Source organism: Musca vetustissima, unplaced genomic scaffold (assembly GCF_032173495.1).
Source record: "Musca vetustissima isolate MV318-11 ecotype Yass unplaced genomic scaffold, APGP_CSIRO_Mvet_v1 utg12726, whole genome shotgun sequence".
Classification (NCBI taxonomy): Eukaryota; Metazoa; Arthropoda; class Insecta; order Diptera; family Muscidae; genus Musca; species Musca vetustissima.
The window spans coordinates 16,983-43,432 of NW_026879485.1; the positions used below are offsets into that span (position 1 = coordinate 16,983).

The window sequence follows — 26,450 nt, forward strand, 5'->3', positions numbered from 1 at the left end:
AAATAGATAATAAGGAAAAAATTATATAAAGTTCTTTTCGGTAAAAATAAATTAAAAAAATGTACTGAGGAAAAAATTATTAAGAATATAATTTAAAATGAAAAATTTGATTTTGAAGAAAAAAAAACATCCTTGGCGTTTTCTGGTTTAATTTAACATGTAACAAATAGGACATATTACGCTGTATCACATTGAGACACAGAGTATACAGATTTTGTTTTGAAAATTCTTAGACTACATTGTAATTTATAACTAATATACGCTAATAATTATATGCTATTTGTTTTAGGTAAACCAATTCCAGAAATAACCTGGCTGCGAGATGACATCAAATTACTGTCGCAAAATAAATATATTTCCAGTGGACACTATGTTGAGAGTGAGATATCCCTGGGTCCCCTGGGACGATCCGACTTAAAATCACATATCAGTTGCAGAGCAAGTAATCATCCGCGCGCCACTCCTGTAGAGACTGTGGTACAAATTGATATGAATTGTAAGTATTATAAGTATATTAGAGACTGTGGTTCAAATCGATATAATTGTAAGTATTATAAGTATATTATATAAAACTATATTACAATTATTATGTATTAAACATAAAACTTATTTTTATGCCTTACACCCCACGTCCAAAATCCTCCGGATATTTGGGGGCTACCCAAAAAAGTGGACCGATATTGATGATTTTTATTAGGGAGATAGGTACCAATCTGCCTAATAAAAACGTGGATGCATATAGCCCATCTTCGGCAAAAGACAATCTTCTGGGAAATGTCAGTACCCTATCTCAATTCCTTCAGAAAATAGCGAGTTTGCAACGGACGGACGGACATGTCTAAATCGTCTTACAAGTTTTACCTTTTTCAATGTCTAAAAGGATGACACCAGTTGACCGTTTTTCGTCTATTTTAAATGATTTTATTTTTGTTCAAAAATTTCCACAATGCTTTTAGTAAACGAGAATTAAATAATGTAAAACTTATATTTTCTTAAAAAATAACTAATAAAAACCAAAAAGATTTAAAAAAGGTGTTTTTGCATTCCTTTTCTTCAAATTATTCATAAAATGCATACGTGCAAAAGTGAGTACATAGGAGTTAATTTTGTTTTCCTTACTTTTTTCTTAGAAATTTAAGAGTTAAGTGCTTACATTTAGGTTGTTTTGTTAGGTACAAAAAACCATCAACATTTTTGAATTTGATTTTTTAACTTTTATTTTTATGACGCAAAAAGTGTCAAATATACAAACATGTATTTGCTTTTGCTCGCCACTGTACATTTTATAGTTGAATATATGATTATCCTCTAAAAAGAGGAAGTATCATCGAGGAGAATATATTCCTTTTTATATGGAGTTAATGCTTTTATATATCTTTGGAAATAAGAAGTAAATCTTGGAGAATAAGCAGTCGTTAAACCGACACTTCTGTTTATTGAGATTTCAATAGACAAATTTTATATGCCAAAAGTATTTGTATTTGTTATTTGCACAATGAGAGTGACTCCTCCACCCCTGGTACCGGTTCTGTCATTGCGGTATGCATAGAAGTTTTTAAAATAATGTTTATGGTTGTCGTTAAAAAAGATCTCATTAATCGATGCTACTTACATGTTATGTGTTTCAAGCATAAGTTTTACTTCTTGTAAAATAGTGTAGTTCGACATAACATTACCATTCCAATGCATTATTCTACATAATCTTAATTTATTTGATGTCATATGTACATTTTAACATAGACATAATTTGTGTTGAGTTACAAGTACATTTGTGGTTCTCTGCAGCGTTACCGTTGGGAAATTTCAAAAAGTGGCACAAAAAGTGTCTTTTTTAGAAAATGTCGCATATTTTTTAAAATCAATTTTGTTCAATTAAAACATTAAAAATCGATACAAAAACGAACAAAAACAAAAGTTCATAAAAATACACTGAAAATATACATAAAACTAAACAACAATTCATTATAATGCACATAGTATATACTGTTTACAGATAAAAAATGATTTAAGATTTATTTTTTCGAAACTTCGTTTCTATACTTATACATCTTCCAACTCTTTGTCCAGCAAATTCATTAATGCCAGCTTTGAAAATATGCGCTCAGCACAAGCTAAATATATGCTACAAAGTCGTATAAGTTTTTAAACAAAGGCTCATTCAAACTGTTTTTAGTGTTGCCTATTTTCAACCAAAAAGCTTCTACGTCTTTTACATCAAAAAAATATTCGTATGATTTGTCCATCGCCTTGCATTCTACAATTTAAATTCATTTATGAATCTCTCATGATGAATGACTCATGAATATATGGCTGAACATAGTTATTTATGTCTTCACTAGATTTTATGAATGTAGGATCTAAGAACCTTAAAGCTATCAGACTCTAATTTTTTATCTATTCTGCACAGAATTTCATCACACAGTTGTTGGTAAAAATTTAATATTTCTGTTTCTGAGATCCCTTCAGTTCATATTGTTTCTTCGCCTTCATGCCCTATATATACTGGTAATATCTTTGATATTAATCGCATTTTTATAGTCTACATATCCTAATTCCGTGAGTAGTAAGTATTCCTTTGTACTAAATTGTTTAAAAATTTGTAGTATAATGACCTTTGTTAATCAGGTAAATAATTTGGCATGATTCACTTTGGAATTGTTTATTCATATTGTTCATAATACTTAGAATGTAAACTAAGAACTTTAAATACAGTTTGTTTGTAACAGATAAACCCTTTTGGATTGCTTCTATCTTCTCTAAAGTTTTTGCACATTTTTCTTCAAATTGAGTCCGTATGAAGTAATGTTGTAAGACGGTCCATTGCTCTACGATTCTACTTGCAACATATGTTGCAAGTAGAATCGTAAACCATCTGGTACCACTAAGTCGTAACAGATTATGTTCTGGAATATCAAATATGTTTTCTGTCTGTCTTTCTGTCTTTTGGAGGTATTACAAAAATTAAAAATATTTTTTTTTTGGTAAATTTTCCACGTCGCACAGTGGGTTAGAGTACCATGTTTTCTTGGATCAAATCAGGGAAGCTATGTTCGAATAATTTTTCTTTATTTTTCAGTTAATACCATTAAAATTAAATTTAAAAAAATGTTTTCTAAGTATATTTGAGTATAATTTTATTAAGTAATGCCAAATATCGGCGTAGGTATATAGTGCAAAGAGTACAATATGAGAACTTAAACATTGAATTTTATACATCTTAAAGTTAATCATCCACGTCGTCATCATCCGCATCCAGGGATGGTCCGTATGACGAATTTTCAGGTTTTCGACTGTCAAAAAGGTGAAAACGTCGAAAACGTCATATACCTGTATAAAATGTAGTAAACGTCATTTATTTCAATATTATCACCATATACATTCATTTTCATAACATATATTATTTTTACTGTATATCTGGCTATTCATTACTAGAACTGATAAAAAATTCTGAACTTTTTTAAGAAAAAAATTTTGATATTCGATCTGAATTTGAGTAAAGCATACGTTATTTCAAAATCGATAAATGTAAATAGCTATTTTATAAAAAACATAATGGTTTTGAGTGGGTTTCCGATGTTTCTGACGTATGTATTATACGTCGGAAATGTATGTATGTCATTTACGTCACTGTTTCTGACAGGCCATCTCTGTCCGCAGCATCACCAACTTCTGATAATTGCTCAATATGTAAAAGGGCATTTGACACAATTTCGGGTCCGTGAATAAAAAACTTGTGCAAAGTGGTAGGCATATTATACCAAGGATACGTTTCAACAAAAAGTCGTCGTGTATTGTGTGCATATATTTGGAATTCTTCATTATTAATCTCATGGCCACTGGATACAGCTATAACCGACACGTGCCATTTTATTAAATTAACATATATTTTTGTTATTTCGGCAGATTTTTTTTGCGTTTTGGTGCGTTTTTTGGATTTCTTTATCTAAAAATGTCATCTTGTCATTCATTGTTTGAGCGCTCGAATTCATCATAAGCTTCGACGATTATAAAAAACAGCGTTCGAACTTGTATCTATAAAAAATGCTAATAAAGAACCCTTTTACCCGACTGCTTGAAACTGCACAACACAATCACTATTTGTCACTATTTGTTGAATATTATTAAAATAAACAAAAACAAAATATTATTGTATCAAAGAATATTATTAAAAGAAACAAAAATAACAACAATAAAATAATTAGAAAAAATAACATGAAAAACAAGAAAACACAACACACAACAACAGCACCAGTCGCGAGATCAGTGTGACTTTCAGCTAATTTGATTGCTGCAACACTTGCATTAAACAAAGCATAGCTTCTAAAAGGCACAAAAGGGCAGCGTACAATTTTGCAATATAACACAGATTTATGTTCTCTTTAATATAAACCAAAAATTATGACACGAATGTGGACGAATAATAACTATTTATCCATTTAAAATATAAAAATATTTTTTTTTGGTATTTTCAATATAAATAACTAAATCTTAATCACTTCCAAACACAATTTCATACTCAAATGTTAACAAAGTATTTGCAAAATAACCTAAACTTCATGGTTCCATTGAAAAATGTTTATCTTTTACAATACTTTTTAAAATAAATAAAATTTGCAACGGGAACGTTTTCACTTTTTTCAGCCTTTTTTGGCACAAAAATTTCTGTGAAGTTTGACTTTGAAGTTTCACTACAAAAACACCAGTCAACTTTTGACATTTATTTCAACGACAAGTGATGTAGAATTTTATATACTTTACCAGTGTGCAAAAATTTTTAACGATACTTAAAATTTTACTTTTTAATTAATCCAAGGAAACAGGGTATTCTAACCCACTGTGCGTCGTCTGGTTTTTTCATTAAATTTACGGAGTGGCAAACACAACCAATGTGGAATAAATGGGGAATTTATTTGTTTAATAGGATCGATACACCAGATTTTCTTCCTACCATAGTGGAGGCATTGTAATATTATATTTTCATTACCTAATGTCTCGAGGACGGTGTCACTTATGGTTCGGGCGGATCCATCTATTGTCGGCACCAATCTAAAAAAGTGGTCTGCGGCTTTGTCTTTGCCCATGTGAAAAAGTCTCACTATAACCAGACATTTTTCAGTTGAAACGTCAGTCGTTTCGTCAATGATTAAGTTAAATTTTTTGCTTCTGCAGCTTCACTATCATTGCATGATGACCTCCTTTCCCAAGAACTTCGTTATTTCTTTCGATTTAGTGCGGTTGCAAGATACCTATAAAATACAATATTTCATTAGCTTGTGAAATGGTTTTGACATACAATGATACATACCGACTTAGCTATATTGGAATCTGGATAAGTAGTTGCATTAAACTTTGCCAAGTTGTCCACCGACTTGAATGAATGATTGACACTTATCATTCATAAAACTAACTTAATTTCGGCGACATCTAAATTTGTCGAAAGGGTGTATCCCGCTGTGGCAAAAAGTCATTCAACTGTATATTAGCCTTTTCAGATTTTTTTTAGAATTGTCAATATGTTTCCAAGGCGGTCAAGATGGTTCTTTTGGTTTATTAAAAGTTGCTTGCATATAATGCAAATCACCCGTTTGGAATCGAGTTTAGGAGAATCAGTACAATTGGGTTAAGCAAGACCAATTGTACTGAATCTCCCATTCCTTGAAATATTTTCGGCAAATCTTTTGTCTTTTTGCAGACTCTTTTGAATATTCGCTATCATCTTCCTCTAGTTCGGAATCCAGAGTGGAGTCTGATTCTGAGTTTGTTTGTAATATTTTATGTTAACTCCTTTCCAGGGTCTGCCGACTGAAGCTAGGTAATTCCTCGTCCGTCAATTTCTTCTTTCTTATGACGAATCTAAAGGGTATAAACATTAATATATGTAATAATTTCTTTGAATGTGAAAATTATTTACGTATCCATAGCTTCGTTTTTGTTTTGTTGTGTACCAAACAAACGTGAAGTCGAACTGTGTGTGCAACGGAATGCAATACACACGCACCCATCTCTGCAGACAGATGATGAAATTAAAAGATTAATCGTACGAATTGTCGTAAGTTGACAAATATCTTACAATCTGAACAAAAAGTCACTGTGCTTCCACTGGCAGACAAAAATGTCGATATAAATTACCGACGAAACAAAGAACAATATTGTTGAAAACACGTAAAATAATTTCGAGTATTAACAAATTGAAAATATTTCAAAAAGTGACACAAAAGAGGATTTTTCAAAAAGGGACATAAAAAGTCACTCGGCGTCAAAAAAGGGTCAAATTGCCACTTTAGTCGCACAACGGTAACGCTGGTTCTCTGCGATGATCTCGTTGTAGCTTCCTCTCTAATTTCGAAGTTTTTTCACATAGTTCGCAGTGTGATCGGTTCTCTCTTTACCTAACTTTTTACAGTTAAAGCATCTGGACAATGCAGATACCATACCATTTTTAGTGAGAGGGCAGTCAGTTGTGTGGGGTCTATTTGCACTACACAAGCAAGCCGGTTGTCTGTTGCAGTGATTATAACTTTATTGAGCTAATACTTCGTAAATAAGACGGATTGAAATTTCGTCTCTCAAATTGAACTGTGTACCCTGCATCAAGTATGGAGTATTTGGTATTCACGTCGATTACAGAGAACGGAGTGAGATTGTGCTCTTCTTATTCCTCTTTATAATAAAGTCCACTTGAAGAGACAGTCATTTTCTAATAAATGTTGAACTTCTCTAGGAGGGAGAGTTGGTTCTTCCATGATGTTGCTTTCATGGGTTACATCCATGCCATCTTCATCAGACAAGGTATATTGTGCCAATGTCCGTCTATTATTATTTGGATAGTTTTAAGAGCAGAAATAGTTTTAATTTCTATTAAATTGAATTTCAAAGAAATTTTGAGATGACAATTTACCATTATTGGTTTATTGTCGCACGTGTCCGACAAAACTTTCTGCGCTAAAGGGTAACTAAAATTGGTGGTTGGAAATAAAAAAAAAAAAAAAAAAAACACTTTCACGAGCCTCACCGGTGGCAGTGACTTTCAATGTTTTAATTATTTACAAATAGTATGGTGAACAGATCCCAGAATGTGGACCAAGATAATAAATCTATCAATAATTGTTGTATCTTTTGGTTGTGACAGAATTTTAAGTATTCAGAAGCAGAATATTTGCAAGGAGGAATAGCAGGAGAAATATTATTCCGTATATTTGACCTAGTTTTTTTTCAGAATATGCACTATATCGCCAAGTGTAAGCGATATAGTGAATCCAAAAATTCTACAAGAAATCAGTATATTTCAATGGCCTTGTTGGAAACCAATAACAACAATCGAGAAATATAAAAAAAAACAATAATTTTTACAAGCACTCATTATGCTGCTATGGTGTGCAATTGCTGCCGAATGTAGGGTGAATTTTTCCAAAAATATCAATGAAAATCAAACAGCAATTTATGAAATGAATGTTCGAAAATTCACAATTTTTGTTGCTCGGCACTACTGTAAAACACAAGTGACGCTAGCTGAGAAATGTCTATGCGTAATGTTACACAACAAACGACCAACAGAGATTGTTGGTCTCGACTATTGGGAAAAAGTAATCGATGCTAATGCACAGCCACTATAATTTGTTGATTACAGCATGCATTATCCGTAACACGCAGCATGTCCAACGAAAGTAATATATTCCCCTATACTATCCATATAATAAATAATGTAATCGATGAGTGATAATATATTATTCTTCAGGTCCTTAATAATATAAGAATTTATTCTTATATCATTAAGTAATTTATTTGTTTTAAATAAAATTATTTGTTTTTTATTTTTATATTTTATAATTAAAATTAAATTAATTAATTAAACGTATTCGCAGGATATTTTAGCCCAGGCAATATAAATATTTCCATTGCTATCTGAAAAAATTGTTCCAAAAATAAAAATATAGAAATAAGAATGATTTTATTACTAACACTTTTTGAAGATCAGACTCATTATGTATTGGAATGCTGCCAGTTTTATTACAGTTATGTTAAGAATTATTAATTTCACAATTTTTATTATTTTCTTTGTTCATTTGCGCAACGTTTTTTATTCTTTTGGCTAATAATTTTCCACCGACTTCAACAAAATTATGTCTTTATTGATGCACGATACAGACAAAACTAACAAATCTATACTCAAAAATAAAAATCAAGAAAAAATGAAATATTTCATTACCTTGTCGTATCATTTGGGAAACGAGTAAGTAATTAGTATGTATTTTTAGTCAATTGAAATTATCCTCTCATTACCTGTGAGATATATTATATTACGTATCCAGAATAAGGTCTTTAATAATTTAATTTTTTGTTAATATGATGATTATAATGTATTACTAAATCGATTCTCAATGTAAGTCTAAATTTAGATTAGGCGAGTTTACTTGCGGCAAGTCTTTGTTTGTAGGAGAGAGGGGCAAGGGGTATAGAAATGAAAAAAATTGCTCGTACCGACAATTTTCTGGCAATTCGTTTTATGTATTTTGTATTTGTTGACATTTTATATATATTTAAATGTGAAAAAACAACAAATAAAAAAATTTTTGGAAACCGAATTGCCTTGTATAGACGCATGGAGCAAGTTCAAAAGAGAACGATAAAAATTGCCGCAAGTAAACTCGCCTAATATAAATCAGGACTAATACGTTCTCAATTTTCCCACTGGGAAATTGTTGACATTTGTTTTAGTTGGCAAGATGGCGATGGAAAAAGGAGTAGGGAATACAAGTGTTTTGTTATTGCAATTTGGCAATGTACATTATCAAGATCTATTAATAAGGTCACCAAGATAGCAATCGAAATCGGAAAACAGCTGTTTTTTCTCAAGTCTAATGTCAAAAATTTCGACATTGTTTACGTTCTCATAATGGAAGTCAATTCACAATATTGCATTTTGACAGGAAACTTGAGAGGTATCGATAATCAGCTGGTCTCCCTTGGTGACCTTATTTATAGGCCATGCACATTATCATGGCCATTATCATGCACATTATCATGGCCTATAAATAAGGTCACCAAGGGAGACCAGCTGATTATCGATACCTCTCAAGTTTCCTGTCAAAATGCATTATTGTGAATTGACTTCCATTATGAGAACGTAAACAATGTCGAAATTTTTGACATTAGACTTGAGAAAAAACAGCTGTTTTCCGATTTCGATTGCTATCTTGGTGACCTTATTAATAGATCTTGCACATTATCAAGTAATAATCGATCAATGCAATAGAACAACCTGTCACATATGTTATCATTGTTGTTAGTTTATATTTGGAAATGCAAATTCTCCTATGCTTAGAGTAAAAGAATAACAACGGCAAAGAATCGTTTGGGCGGCGAATACCACAAATTTGTTTGGTTGGTGAGAATTTAAGCATCAAAAAACCAAACGGACAAGATTTGAGGAGATTGTGTGTGTTGTTAGAGCAAATATGATAAATCGATTTTTTGTTGAAGGCTTTATTAGAAGAATCGAAGACGATTAACGCTTACGTTTGGATGCTGAAGGTAAAGTACAGTAAGTAAACCCTAAAACAATATTTGAAGTAGTGATGGTTATTTTTTTAACTACATAGAGCCTGTGGGGCCACTCACCCGACTTTAGCAAGTGAAAAAGCGTTAAGTTTCGATACCCTCCACCATAGGTATACTGATAGATACTTGAAATAAAAATATAGGGAACATTCCAAAAAGCGAACCTATACCGATAATTCTACAAATGTGATCTACATAGATATTTGAGCCAATAAAAACCATACACATGACATTCTGAAATCTATAAGAAAATTGCATGTCAATAGCATAAATATTGGAAGTTTGGTGCACCATTTACCTAAAATCTCAATATGGACCGATTTCAAGGAAAACTTCATAGATGTCAAACTGGACTGAATTCAGTACGCTGTGCAAAATTTCGTTTAAATCGGACCATTATTGGGAGTTTGGTGCACCATTTACACAAAAACGAACGAAACTATATATGTGTGCTATACATAAATCTGGACCGATTTCAACAAAACTTCACAGATGTCAATCTCTATCATGTCAATCTAAATACCGTACGCTGTGCAACATTTTGTCCCAATTGGGCAAACAATTTCAGTTTGGTGCACCATTTACCTAAAATCGGACGAAACTATAAATGGGAGCAATATCAAAATCAGAGCCGATTCCAACAAAACCTCGCATACATCAATTTGGACATAATTCAGTATTCTGTGTAAAATTTTGTATCAATCGGACCAATATCGACAGTATGGTGCTCTATTTACATAAAATCGGACGAAAATATATATGGTAGCCATTTCTAAAACTAAACCGATTTCAACAAAACTTTACACATATCAATCTAGACTTAATTCAGTTCTCTGTGCAAAATGTTGTCCCAATCGGACCAATATTGGCAGTATGGTGCTCCATTTACATAAAATCAGACGATACCATATATGCGACCTATATCTAAAACAGAACCGATTTCAACAAAACTTGACACATATCAATCTAGACCTAATTCAATACTCTGTGCCAAATATTGTCTAAATCGGACTAATATTGACAGTATGGTGCACCATTTACTTAAAATCGGACGAAAATGTATATGGGAGCTATATTATTATTTTTTTTATTATATTATTACATATGTCCACTTTTTCTGGTAGTCCCCATATAACAGTACCTCCTAATTTTAAGTACTTTGGGGGTTTTGATCGTATTTTTCCATCGAATTAGCTGTAATTTAGTATTTTGAATTCTCAATAGGTACCAAATCTCTCCACAGAAATTATGAATATAGGTCAATTTTTTCGGATGGCCCCCATATAAGGGTACGCCTAATTTTCGGTATTTTGAGGTTTTTGAGCGCGTATATTAATTTTGTCATTCCGTTTGTAACACATCGAAATATTCATTTCGGACCCTATAAAGTATATATATTCTTGATCAGGGTAAAATTTTAAGACGATCTAGGCATGTCCGTCTGTTGTAATCAAGCTATCTTCTGAAAGAATTGAGATAGGGTGCTGAAATTTTGCATAAAGTTGTCTTTTGTCTGCAGGCAGGTCAAGTTCGAAGATGGGATATCTCGGTCCACGTTTAGGCATAGCTCCCATATAAGGGTACCCCCCAATTTTCGGTATTTTGAGGTTCTGGGGCGTGATTTTCAACCGAATTCGCTGATATTTGGTATTTACTGAGTAGCAAATCTCCCTACTAAAAATTATAAATATAGATCAATTTTTTCTGGTACCCCCCATATAACGGTACCCCTCAATTTTCGGTATTTTGGGGTTCTTGAACGCATTTTTCAACCAAATTCGCTCAAATATGCTACATTGGGTTCTTATTGGGTACTAAATGTGTCCACAAAAAATTATTAATATAGGTCCACTTTTTCTGGTAGTCCCCATATAACGGTACCTCCTAATTTTCAGTATTTTGGTGGTTTTGAACGTATTTTTCCGCCGAGTTAGCTGCAATTTAGTATTTTGATTTCTTAATAGGTACCAAATTTCCCCACAAAAATGTTTGAATATAGGTCCATATATTCGTATAGCCCCCATATAAGGGTACCCCCATTTTTCGGTATTTTGGGGGTCTTGAGCGCATTTTGAACCGCATTTGCTGCAATTTGGTATTTTGGTGTCGTATATGGTAACAAATCTCCCTACCAAAAATTAGCGCAAAATTTGGAAAAATGTCACAGAAAGATGAATGTTTTCAAAGACAATCAGTAAGGAAAGATCAAAAGTCGAACGGGGCCGACTATATGATGCCCTTTACCACTTTGGGTACAAACAAAAAATTATAATGTGTACAATATCCTGCTGATAGAAGAGACATACCATCTTTGGATGACCATTGACATGGAATCGGGTAAAGAACAAATGTGATCTACATAGATATTTGAGCCAATAAAAACCATACACATGACATTCTGAAATCTATAAGAAAATTGCATGTCAATAGCATAAATATTGGAAGTTTGGTGCACCATTTACCTAAAATCTCAATATGGACCGATTTCAAGGAAAACTTCATAGATGTCAAACTGGACTGAATTCAGTACGCTGTGCAAAATTTCGTTTAAATCGGGCCATTATTGGGAGTTTGGTGCACCATTTACATAAAAACGAACGAAACTATATATGTGTGCTATACATAAATCTGGACCGATTTCAACAAAACTTCACAGATGTCAATCTCGACTAAATACCGTACGCTGTGCAACATTTTGTCCCAATTGGGCAAACAATTTCAGTTTGGTGCACCATTTACCTAAAATCGGACGAAACTATAAATGGGAGCAATATGAAAATCAGAACCGATTCCAACAAAACCTCGCATACATCAATCTAGACTTAATTCAGTTCTCTGTGCAAAATGTTGTCCCAATCGGACCAATATTGGCAGTATGGTGCTCCATTTACATAAAATCAGACGATACCATATATGGGACCTATATCTAAAACAGAACCGATTTCAACAAAACTTGACACACACCAATCTAGACCTAATTCAATACTCTGTGCCAATTATTGTCTAAATCGGACTAATATTGACAGTATGGTGCACCATTTACTTAAAATCGGACGAAAATGTTTATGGGAGCTATATTATTAAAAAGTGGACATATGTAATAATATGATATGTCCACTTTTTCTGGTAGTCCCCATATAACAGTACCTCCTAATTTTAAGTATTTGGGGGTTTTGATCGTATTTTTCCATCGAATTAGCTGTAATTTAGTATTTTGAGTTCTCAATAGGTACCAAATCTCTCCACAAAAATTATGAATATAGGTCAATTTTTTCGGATGGCCCTCATATAAGGGTACGCCTAATTTTCGGTATTTTGAGGTTTTTGAGCGCGTATATTAATTTTGTCATTCCGTTTGTAACACATCGAAATATTCATTTCTGAAAGAATTGAGATAGGGTGCTGAAATTTTGCATAAAGTTGTCTTTTGTCTGCAGGCAGGTCAAGTTCGAAGATGGGATATCTCGGTCCACGTTTAGGCATAGCTCCCATATAAGGGTACCCCCCAATTTTCGGTATTTTGAGGTTCTGGGGCGTGATTTTCAACCGAATTCGCTCAAATTTGCTACATTGGGTTCTTATTGGGTACTAAATGTGTCCACAAAAAATTATTAATATAGGTCCACTTTTTCTGGTAGTCCCCATATAACGGTAGGAGTATTTTGGTGGTTTTGAACGTATTTTTCCGCCGAGTTAGCTGCAATTTAGTATTTTGAGTTCTTAATAGGTACCAAATTTCCCCACAAAAATGTTTGAATATAGGTCCATATATTCGTATAGCCCCCATATAAGGGTACCCCCATTTTTCGGTATTTTGGGGGTCTTGAGCGCGTTTTTGAACCGCATTTGCTGCAATTTGGTATTTTGGTGTCGTATATGCCAACAAATCTCCCTACCAAAAATTATTAATATTAGCCCCCTTTTTGGGGTAGTCGCCATATAACCCTATTTTTTTCAGTATTTTGGTGGTTTTGAACGTATTTTTCCGCCGAGTTAGCTGCAATTTAGTATTTTGAGTTCTTAATAGGTACCAAATTTCCCCACAAAAATGTTTGAATATAGGTCCATATATTCGTATAGACCCCATATAAGGGTACCCCAATTTTCGGTATTTTGGGGGTCTTGAGCGCGTTTTTGAACCGCATTTGCTGCAATTTGGTATTTTGGTGTCGTATATGGTAACAAATCTCCCTACCAAAAATTGTTAATATTCGCCCCCTTTTTGGGGTAGTCCCCATATAACCCTATTTTTATACCCTCCACCATAGTATGGAGGGTATATTAATTTTGTCATTCCGTTTGTAACTCATCGAAATATTCATTTCCGACTCTATAAAGTATATATATTCTTGATCAGGGTAAAATTCTAAGACGATCTAGTCATGTCCGTCCGTCTGTTGTAATCATGCTATCTTCTGAAGGAATTGAGATAGGGTGCTGAAATTTTGCATAGGGTTGTATTTTGTCTGCTTGCAGGTCAAGTTCGATCATGGGATATATCGGTCCACGTTTAGACATAGCTCCTATATAACGGTACCGCAAATTTTCGGTATTTTGAAGTTCTTGAGCGTGTTTTTCAACCGAATTCGCCGAAATTTATTACTTTGAGTTTTTATTGGGTAGCAAATATCTCCACTAAAAATTATAAATATAGGTCCATTTTTCGGACAGCCCCCATGTAAGGGTACCCCCCAAATTTCGGTATTTTGAGTATTTCGCTGGAATTTGGTACTTTGAGTTATTATTGGGTACCAAATAAACCTACTAAAAATTATAAATATAGGTAATTTTTTTCTGGTACCCCCCATATAACGGTACCCCCCAATTTTCGGTATTTTGGGGTTCTTGAGCGCGTTTTTCAACCGAAGTCGCTGAAATTTGCTACATTGGGTTCCTATTGGGTACTAAATTTCTCCACAAATAGTTATGAATATAGGTCCACTTATTCTGGTAGTCAATATATAACAGTACCTCCTAATTTTCAGTATTTTGGAGGTTTTGATCTTGTTTTTCCGCCGAATTAGCTGTAATTAAGTATTTTGAGTTCTTAATAGGTACCAAATCTCCCCACAAAAAACTATGAATATAGATCCATTTTTTCGGATAGCCCCCATATAAGGATACCCCCAATTTTCGGTATTTTGGTGTTGTTGAGCGCGTTTATCAACCGAATTTGCTGCAATTTGGTATTTTGTAGTCGTATATAGTAACAAATCTCCTTACCAAAAATTATTAATATTCGTCCCCTTTTTGGGCATTCCCCATATAACCCCCTTTTTATATTAAAATAGTTATCTGATTTGTTACGCGTTTTGAGTTTGGTTCTAAGACTCTGTTGTAATCATTTCATCTGCGGAGGACAGCGAGATAAAAAATTAGAACGTAAAGTTCGATAATGAACTATAGCCGCATTTAGATCTAGCCCTTGCGTGGAGGTACTAGAAGAAGTGGACCGATATTCCCCATCTTCGAATTTGAACTAAGATTGGAAGAAATAATAAGATGGGAAAAGTTTGGATAAAATCTAATTTTTTGCAAAGAAACATGGGGTTTAGAACCAATATTTCGATGAGGCACATTTTCACCGTGTTAAAGTGTATACACCGTCATTAGCTGTAAGGCTGAGGGTATAATTATCCATTAAAAATTTCTGAAATTTATTATTGTTTACATTATGGTTACATAATCCTTTTTTTAGAAATGTCGGTATAGGTCCACTTTTTGCTATGTTCCCTACATTTTCATTTATAGTACCTGTCTGTATATCTATGGTGGAGGGTATCCAAAGTTCGGCCCGGCCGAACTTAACACTTTTTGAATTGTTGTTACACAATTTAGTACTTGTTAACTTTCAATTTTTTTCCTCTCGCGGAACTTCAAACAGTCGAGCCTCATTATGTTTAAATAACCCACAGTTCTGGTATTTGAAATGTATTTACTCAAGGTTGCTTCGTTCTTTATTTTCGTCTTCTGAATATATATTTTAAAGGCTTCTGAAGGCCAATATTGGGGCCACTCACCCAACTTAGTAAGGTTGACCACCAACCCGATTAGACCGAGGCAATAAATCCACAACAATTATAAACACTTCAATTTTATAAATTACTAGCAGACCCGGCAAACGTTGTTTTGCCGTATCCAAATTGCATCACTTTAGTTTGGCAAATGAAAATTACTAACACTCGCTCACTTTTAACGACCGACGAAAAGTGAAAAAAGAGAACACATAATTGTGTATGAGGTGATACATTGATGTTAAAAGAATTGCAAGGAAATAAAACACAATGGTCATTAAAAATATTCTAAGTAAGTTTCTTGGCTTAATTGGTGGTTCTTTCTTTACCGAAAGGTCCTTAAAATCGCGCTCCACTACAGAGCAAGTGGGTTTAGCTTTACCTCACGACCATACTAAAAGATGTAGTCGACTTATAATACAAAGAATCCAAGAATAATCACCAGCAGATCGTTTTTTTTTGTGAAGGGTCGCATATTGGTATTGATACGATAAGTAATTTTGTGTTGAGGGTTCAAATCTGATACTTTTTAGCGGTCTCAATGTTTCTTCTTATTTTCGGAAAATGAGTACTTTTTTAAAATTAGTGGAATAAAAAAGGTTTAAATGGTTGCGAAATCATTTTTATTTGTTTGTGTTGCCAAAAGTATGTACCTTCAATGTATAAAAAATTCCGCTGCTAGCTGTTGTTCAGATAGAGAGAAGTAAAGGAACGAATATGTTATGTCTATAATTAAAGAATTTATTGAGGCCCAAATAGGAGGGAGAATGACGAATCCAGAAAATCGTTACCATATTTTTTACATAAATTTCTCAACAGTGTCGGAGCTGAGATATGGCAGAAATGTTTTTAAATTATTTATTTTATATGGGTACATTTGAAACTTCACCAATGGAAAATTGGTTGTTATAACGGGTAAGCAAGTGTTTTTCCCTGATGAATGGATTTTAAAAAAATTGATTCATTTTTCGTGGATTTATTGTGTGTCAGTGGTGTATGATTAGCATGGGTGTAGGTATTGGTAATGGTGAGGTTGATTGTTGGGTTATTGTGAAAGAATATGGAAATTCGATAGCTTCGTAATTTACACAAATATTAAACAATTTTTAAATATGTTTCTCTTTCTCAATTAAAAATATGTTTGCCTTAGAACTTTCTTATTTTCAATGTCCATTTCAATGTCAGACCTTATTTCAGATTCATTAAGTGTAAATGTGAATTTGTAGAATTGACCAACGATTAAAACAATGGAGATTTAATTACCAAGTGCAGAATGTTCTCATTTTCGCAACCATATTTATATTGTGCCAACATTCCATCCCATTCGGAAAAATCTAATTTGCTTTAATCGTTGCTAATATATGAAATTAGACTATAATATGAAAAAAAATTCAAGAATACAACCCTTTTATATAACTGTCGTTCTTTAAATATTTGTTATCTAATACAAATTTCTGGATAATAAATAATATAAAAAATCTTCGGCCTGAAACATTTTTGATTGCTGTATGAAGTAATATAGAGTGGTGCGGAAACATATAATTCGCGTGTAAAGTACATTTAAGGTCATGGATATATATCTTATTGGTTATAAGTACGAGTAAAGAAATGTCATTTGGCACATTTATCATTCAAAAAAAAAACATGAATTCTACATCAAAAAAGGCAATTGAATAAAAAAGCAAGAGGGAGGCATCTGGATTATTTTCAACCGTTTCCCCAAAGTCAACAGAATACAACATCATAGATTCACCGCAAAAGGTAATGAGTATTGAGCAAATTAGAACATCAGAAGCCAATGCTATAAGTGTTTTAGAATATGAAGTTCAGGAACAATTGGTAATAATATATAACTTTTATCATAATTTCTGCCACCGTTCTAGATACAAATTTATTACAGAAAATATTAAAAAATCGTGTTGGGGGAATAGAGATGTCATCATTTGTTAAATTAGCAATTAAAGCGTTTATAAGTGATCAAATAACAATTGAAATAACATGGCGTGGAACTATACAAAAACCCAGTTTTCAGCGATTTACTACGTAGAGTATAATAAGAGGCAAGTTAGCTTACTTTTGTGTTAATTTGAAATTTTTAAAACATTAATTTTTACAGATATGTGCCATCTTAGATTTCCCCAAACACCGTTGTTGGACCTAAAGAGTGTTTTTCAGCAATATATTTTACACGCTTGGGATAGAATACACAATTAACAACCGAAGACTGTAAATCAATAAAATTGTTGAAAAATTTACTATTATTATAATTTAACTAAATAATGTTTTTAGCTTTGCTTAGTATTAATCTTAACTTCAATTTTATGTTTATTTAGCGTTAAATGTTCACATTTTTTTTTTTTCAAAATATACGTTATTCGAAGTCACTACCAGGCGATATCGTATTTTAATAAATACTGTTATTGAAGAAATGACTCCTAGTACTGCATTCACATGGTATTGGTCCATTGCCTGGGTCACTGCCTCCGTGTGAATGCTGGCAATTCCTGCTCGATAAGCCTCTTGATCTGGTGGTTCTCTTTTGTACCGTTGGACCTCTCTCTCTAGATCATGTAGGTCTCTCTTCACGTGATTGTGATGATTCCTGCGATAACACCCAAACAGGTACTGCATCGACAACATCCTGTTGTGACGATGTACGGGTAAGACCATTGCCTCCTCTTGAAAATGGTCCACTGACGTCATAAGGAGGCATCCAGTCGCAGTTCTCAGGACGGCATTCTGACAGGTTTGTATGTTCTTGCACTGCGTATCGCTTACATTCGCGTACCACACTGGTGCGGTATAGCTTACCACCGACCGACCTATTACTTTGTAAGAGGTCAGGTGGACTAGCCACTTTTTCCGCTTGTGCTCGCATACTAATCTGTTGACTTCAAGAGTGAGTTCATTCACTCTTGGGTCTTCAGGTGTTGTACGACGAAACTCATCGCGCTCATTCGCAGGCACCGTCGCTTCTGCTGGGAAGTTTGGTCTCACTTCGGGTATACGACCAGCAGGTATATGGCGGGCGGCTGCAGCAGTGATGATGTCTCGGAATTTCCTCTCAGATACCCGAGGATCTGAGGGAATGGGCAGCTATCTGAAGCGGCAATTGGTTAAATCTCTGAAACCTTGCCAATCAGTTTTACCATGGTTCAGGAAAGTTCGGCGTTCAGAGGTTATAAAATCGGTTGATATATTTACGGAGACGATGATGGGTACGTGGTCTGAACCAAGAGAAATAACGGGTTGCCAGATTACGTCATTTATCAGACATGGTGCCACAATGGTGGTGTCCGGCGAGCTATGACAATCTTCTCATATCATCCGAAACGTAAAAATCCTTACTGATCGCGGGTACCCATATCATTCAGTTGACATATTTAAAAATTTGGCCCGAAAAATATGTTTTTTGATCGAATTTGATCGCACAAAATTTTCACCTTCAGATGAGTATTACTCTGAAGCTGTGCACACTACATACTTTGACACGAAAACCGTGAAATGAGTAGGTTAGTCACAAATCGATAGAGAACATAGACCTAGACACAGCTTCCACCCAAATAAAGTTTGGAGGTCAATATCATGAAAGGTTTGCAATGACCGATCAGTTAACATATATATATATATATACAGACACATTAATCTGTAGTTTATTCAGAATGCTTTTGTGATTTTGGTGAACTATTGTGGAATTGAACAAACCTATATATATATATATTCTTTTTTCGTTAGTAAATGTTATTACTCGCCATTAATTAATCATAAACATTTTTGTTTAAACATTTAATTAAATAAACCAACATTTAATCTATTCCTCATCATAGTTGGGAGCTGGAGACTTAACTTTGCTCAAATCTCTGATGGGTGAATAGAATTTGTATTGCTTTTCTTTGTATTCTTCCCATGGTTCAGGATTAGCCAAACGATTCCATAAAGTGGGATGAGGGCTGGATTTTTCTTGATCAATTTGAAAACTGAGACCTTGCATGATTACGCTCTGTGACTACAGTATCTTAAAGAGTTTTGTGTGAGTACCTGCCTATTGGCCTAACTCACAGTGGCTGAGCCACAGGCGGAAATGGGCGCACCAGCACCGAAGTGCTGTACCAATGGGAGAGCATGCAAAAAGCACACTCTCCCCCTTGGTGAGGGGCGAACTGTCAGGCTGGATCGACAGATCCAGGGGCTCCCGACACCCGCTGTACGGAAAACCTCCGCTCAGGCCTGAGACCGAAGCCTCTCCCAGTTCGACGCAAGTCCGGGCTGGTATCTTAAAACAAACAATATACGACAGCATTCAATAACCGCAAGCGGCAAGAAAAAACATTGCCCCAGGCAGTGGCGACGTCGAACAAATACACATAATACAAACATGCTGTCCTCACGGACTGCACAAAGGGCCCAAAGGACCACGGCATCGGACATCACAACACATCACAACAATCACAAGAGCAGAAGTGAATCTCGCGTAACGTAAGCGTAACGCGTAACGACATCAGCAGCAACACCAGCGTAACGACATCAGCAGCAACACCAACAACCACACCAACACCCAACGTCACTCGGTGCACCAACCCACCACCACCCGTTGCAACTGATCAAACCCACCTGCAAGGGGGCTATGCGCGAGGACAACCTCCACTAACTGCTGTCCTTTTCCTAAATGCTTCACGAGCAAAACTACTTAAACAACTAAAGGTCCGATCGTCTTCAAGAGCCCTACTGAAACCCACCCCGCCCCCCATTCGATATACCCATACGTGCTAAGTCTCTAATGTCATCATAGTAACAGCATTCCGTCAGTATATGCTTCCAGTCCTCAGTCATCTCTCTCTTTGACGACAGCAGACTTGGTTGACTCGAGAATAAAATTGCAGCTATATTTCCGATTTCTCCAATTTAAATAGTCATTGCACCAAATAAGTGAGCTTTTGCAAATTTCTTCCAATTCCGATCATAAAAGCTACCTGTACTTTGTTTGCCATTTTGTATGGACAGACGTACAAATAGACATAAATCGGCTCAGAGAGTGATTATATGCCTATTCAAAGGCATATCTCGTTTTCTATTGCATATGCAGATATATATTGTAACTATGCAGATATATATTTGAAGATTTAAAGGAAAAGAAAAATAAGTTACAAATTTTTCGTTATTGTTTTGTTGTTGTTTTGTGGGATTAAAGAAAAGTGCTAATTTTTGATGCATGATAACTCCTGACTGAAATATCGGAATACGAAAATTCCAAAGGTGTTAGAAAGGGTACATGTCAGGCTCTCGTATGAACTAGGATTATTGGCTCAACAAAATGGCGGGCTTTTGAAAAAATATTTTTGGGAAATCGCCCATTTTTTACCACAAACCAAGTTAAAGGATAAGGAAGATCTTGACCTATTGGATTTATCCTAGTTCATACGCTAGGTATACACTCAGAGAAACGTCTCAAAATTTGGAATCAATCGTCCCAAAATTTGGAATCAATCGGATTATTAGTTTTTGAGTTATCGTGCCCGCTATTCGCAAAAACGCTGTTTGGAGAAAAATGCGTTTAAAGTTTGAGATGCTAGCACAATATCTCTTCAAGAGTTGTTGAGATTTTGACTTGAAATTACATAGGGACATTCTTGAATTAGGGTAGATTCGAATTAAATCAAAATACAAAATCAACTTTTTTGAAACCGAGATTGGGGGGTCCCCTTAACTTAAAAATAAACAAACTAAAAACTGCATATTTATCAATATTACACATAATCAGCAAATTTGTATACCCTACACAACTATGTTGTCAGGGTATTATAGCTTTGTGCAGCCCCAAAAGTTTGTAACGCAGCGAAATATTGGTCCTAGACCCACCTTTAAGTATACCGATCTCGATCTCGAGTAGCTGAGTCGATCTAGACATGTGTGTCCGTCCGTCTGTCCATTATAATTTGTAAACACGATGCAGGCCACAGTTATGGCCCAATCTTCACGAAATTTTGCATGTAATATGGGTTAATATTTAGGGGATGAAATGGACCAATAACTTTATTTTTGTCTGATTTTCTGGTCGCTCCAGAGGTCGCAATTATGGCGTAAACATCGCGAATTTTTCCATGGAGAAGGGGACCGAGCCAAAGAATAAGCATGTATGTTTTGATGAAGATCTGCCATTATTTAGCGTGTCAAATGGACCCTGACTTTTGTGTGAAAAATGACAAAAATTGTATTCTATGGCCTGAAGGACATAGACCCGAGAAGTTAGTATATCCAAGAGGAGTGGTTGACATTTAAATTGATACCAATTATATTGTCGTATGTGTCTATGTGTTATGATATTGTTTAGTACTAAAATTACCCCACTAGAGGGCGGAAATGTCGCGCTGATCGCTTTGATTTTTTACATAAAGTTCCGGTTATGGCCAATGAATTTTCGGTGATGTTGAGATGGTGCAATAAATCGAAATCTTTATTTTTGTTAGATTTTCTAGTAGCTCTAGAGGCCATTATTATACGCAGAACTTCTCATATTTTACACTGTGAAGGGGATCTGAACAATTACTTAGAACGTGGAGCTGTTGACCTATAATCGGCCAAGAGAGTGCAAATATCTCGAAATTTTTCCCAGGCTCAGAGTATAGAACCACAAAAATTAGAGTCTGGTGGAAGTTGTGTAGGGTTTCATATGGTCAGCCCTGTCCGACTATACTGCTCCGCCCATTGGTTGTAGTTCAGTTGGGTCTGATAAAAATATTTGTAGTAATTAAAATTATATAATTGTTATTATAATAAATTGGATCCATTGTCTTCTCCATTTAAAACAAAGGCCATGTGTCCCCATAACATTATATTCCCACCACAATGTTTAATGGTTTTTGTTCTATATTGCGGAAGGAGTTCAGTATTCGGAGGTCTTCTTACAATGCAAATACTTCTGTCAGTGTTAAATAAATTGACTTTAGTCAATTATGCAAAGGCCAATTTCCATGCTATTTTCTCTCCATGCTAAATTCTCTCTTTTTTAGGTGTTGTTCAGATAACAAATTGAAGTTTTCTTTAAACTGGTAATTTACTGCATTTTGGACCCTTACATATGGCTAACCAATGTTTGAGGAAATTTGTCTGTAGCTTTTGCCTTCATTTTAAAGTGCAGTGTTTACCTCTTCAGTGTTCTCCCAACGAAATCTATATTTGCACTAAATTTGAGAAAATTTGAAATCTAACGGAATTATATACTAAAGAGATATATAAAGTGGCGGTACTTGATTTGAGTTTGATTTATTGAGACTTATCATTTTTTCAATTTATAATGTTTTAACAACAATAAGTGTAAGGAACACTTAAACCTATAATGTATTATTTTAGAATCATTACAAGTTAATGCTACATGCTAATACTATAATTTTACAATTAATTTAATAATTTGGAGTACAGTGCTTGCTCCCGACACTTGAAATTATTTGTAGAGTGGTATCTACAAAAGTGCCGTTACTTGTTTAAAAAGATTTCTTACTATATGAAATTTTGATGTGGTGAACTTTTTTATAGCGAATGAATCTATTTTTTGAACTGCACTGTATTTAAATTTATTCACTCGCGTTAATACTGAAGGTTTGTGGTCTTTAGGCTGACCTTGTCAACGACTGAGCTTACCTCAGTCATTGATAAAACCACTTGATATAAAGAATATAATGTAGTTTGTATTTAATGTCTTGAATTTTAAATTTCCATTTCCTTATTTTCCAATTATATGTCATCGTTGCTAGGTGCTTTGCATTCGAACAATGCATACCAAATATACACGCCGCGTATTTACAACACAGTTAAAAACAAATTAAACATCGGTTTTATTCTTGATGCATTGTTTATTTATCCGCAAAAAGGTAGTAATCAACGAAATATAGATTAGCAAAAACAAGAATAATTTTAGTAACACCATTAATATGTGTAAGAAATAAATGTCATTCAAACAAGCGAAACCACGGCGAAAAACACGACTACGCAACAATCACAATGTACGCATAAATTATATATATACCTATTATAACCTTTAGTCACATTAAGTATTTACTATTACGATAGTTCGGTTGATAATACTATTTGTTATGTTCATATTTTATTACAGTTCCTCCGCTGGATATTCGACTCTTAGGCGCTTATCAACCATTGTCAGCTGGTCGACGATATGATTTATTATGTCAAAGTGCAGGGTCGCGACCACCAGCGGTAATTACTTGGTGGTTAGATGGGATCCGAATGGAAAAAACTACAGAAACGGTAAGAATTTACCATAAGAAAAATTTACGAATCAAGCAAACAAACAGAATCCAATAAAAAACTTAAAATTTTTAAACTTTGTATAAATATTTAATATTCTTACTCAAAATTTCATGTTTCGATTTTTTTCTATAAACATACGATCTGCCACTGTTGAACTTGTTTAATATTGTTTAACTTTGAAAATTCGTACGCCCGACATATTTCGATAGCATGCATATACAGTCATGTATGGTTATAGCGAACTAGTAGCAGGCAAATTAGTACGTTATATCCAAGATGAGCTTAGCAAAAAATATATATTAAAGATATTCGAGCTTGAGGTCAATGTTTTTGTATTTATTTGTTTCCAATATTTCGAAATATTAAGAATTAAATTTTATGAAAATATATCACAGGAATGTATATACTAAAAACATAATACGCATAAAAATGCGATAGTAAAAAGAATATAATGAAAACTGCCATATTGCACTGATTGTTGCTAAAGGTAAGGTCACACTAGGCAAATAGTTGACGAAAAATTTCAAATATTTCTTTTCCACAACAAACAATTTGCCCAAGAAAAACTATTTAACTGTCAAACCACTTTCCTTGGGTGATAAAATTGTGCACTTATCTGGGGTTTTTGGTTAATACTTCCAAACGCACCTACAAATATGTTTGGAATGTGGAAGAATTACAGCCAATTTGATAGTAAAATCTTTATAATATTTAAAAACACAATAAATGGGGAGATACGGTTATATGGAGGTTATATCAAACATGAACCTAAGGACCCCGTTTTCAAACCCAGAAGTTGTTTTCGTAAAAACCATTTGAGCCAAATTTTTGCCAGTATTTGGGTAAGTACTCAAAATGTGTGTACCATTTTATGAGTATAAGAAAACGTGGACCTACGCTGACAAATTTTTCTAAGGATATTTTGTATACATTGAGAGCTCTTTGTGCCAAATAAAAGCCAATTTGATTGAAAATGTGTCTAATATATAAAATACATTCAATAGGGAGATACCTTTATATGGGGGCTATGTCAAAACATGGACCAGAAACAATACCATTCATACCGTTACTTGTTTTGATATAAAAACTACTTGAGCGGAATTTTGGTAGTCTACGTCGAGTGGTTGGGCCAAATATTTACTAATTTGTTTATAGTATACAAAATTTTTGAATTTTTGGAGACGATTTTTACTATGCCACGGGGCCAATTGTGGTGCATACCCTACGACAATCATCGAGTAAAAGCCCTATCCGTATATTCACCCGATATTATTACTTTTGAACAATACTCTCCATTTTTGACCATCGACTAGAATCTGACGAAATTAAATATGTGATCTATAGATATATAAAATAAATCAACATATATATGAAACAACTAAAATCAACCCATCATTCTGAAATATATCCAATTGGCGTTTACATGATATCGAACAAAATTATAATGATAAATCTGGGTCGATCTGAGGCAAACTTAGCATACGCAATTCTGTATGCTATTCGCAATCGGTCAATCGGACGTTGGTTATTTAGTTCAAATCAGACGAAAATATACAGCGTGTAAAAGTGGACATATGTTGGTACATTTTTTCAATAAAAAAATTTCAAGCTAAGATATTTCAACGAAAGTTGGAATGTTTATTCACTATTTGCTGAATTATATCATGGTGCAGAAAAAACAATTAAACTCTGGTAAACGTGAACGATTATAATACATTTCAATCCGCACACATTTGCTGGTGTTTGTTTATGTTACTTTTCAAGTGCCAATTTATAATTTAACGTAATTTTTATTGACTTTTGGTTAGATATCGACTTAGTGTGTACTTGAAAGAATTTTGTGGGCAACTGACAATTTTATTAAAACATAAATGGTTAATTCATTTGTAAACACAACATGAGCAAAATAAGTTTTGAAATTTATGTTCGAATCGCTTAATATTTTGATTTTCGTCTTATACGTGCAAAAAGTTCGAATAGGGTTGTTTTTCATTTTACTTATATTTTATAGCCCTTAAACATTTATATTCCGTTCGCATCCATTAAAGATATTGTAAGGGTTAGATGGAGGAATTTAATAACACCTGTACACTTTTGCTCACCACTGCATATGTCAATATCTGGAATGTGTAAGGCAATAGTCTGCAAATCTAAACCGATTTAAAGCAAACATAACACGCATCATTGTAGAATTATTTCAGTACTCTGTGCAAGTTGTCGTTTCAATCGGATGCTATATCAATGGTAGCTATATAAATCTGATCTTTTTTTATATATGGGTACTAAACCTGAACCGATTTTCACCAATTTCAACAGATTTTGACTTTGGGCCCAATATTTTATACAATTTGTATCATAACTGCGAGCTGTGCTTTTTCACAAGAAAACATGGGCGGACATTCATAAATTAACTCAGTGATTCTATGCATATCCTCATAAGTAACTAAAGACCAACCTCGTTTTCTTTTGCATGTTACAAACTTTTACACAAAGACGTAATACACTGTACCACATCTGGTATAACAATTAAATTAAACTGTTTGTAGTATTTTAAGGGTACTGTCAACAATAAAAAATGAGAGCCTCTGGGTTTTATCTTTTGAGATAAAAATCACA

At 34.0% G+C, this 26,450-nt stretch overlaps 1 protein-coding gene across 1 annotated transcript in view; it reads left to right on the forward strand.

Annotated features, from left to right (window-relative positions):
* Nucleotides 1–289: 289 nt before the first annotated feature.
* The window catches only part of LOC133324404 (hemicentin-1), a gene marked incomplete at its 5' end in the record, with an annotated part of 177,357 nt that continues 151,196 nt past the window's right edge, over nucleotides 290–26,450 (forward strand). The window contains 2 exons of the mRNA XM_061533244.1: nucleotides 290–496; nucleotides 23,680–23,831. Coding sequence (XP_061389228.1) covers nucleotides 290–496; nucleotides 23,680–23,831 — 359 coding nt within the window. The remainder of the gene's footprint in view (nucleotides 497–23,679; nucleotides 23,832–26,450) is intronic.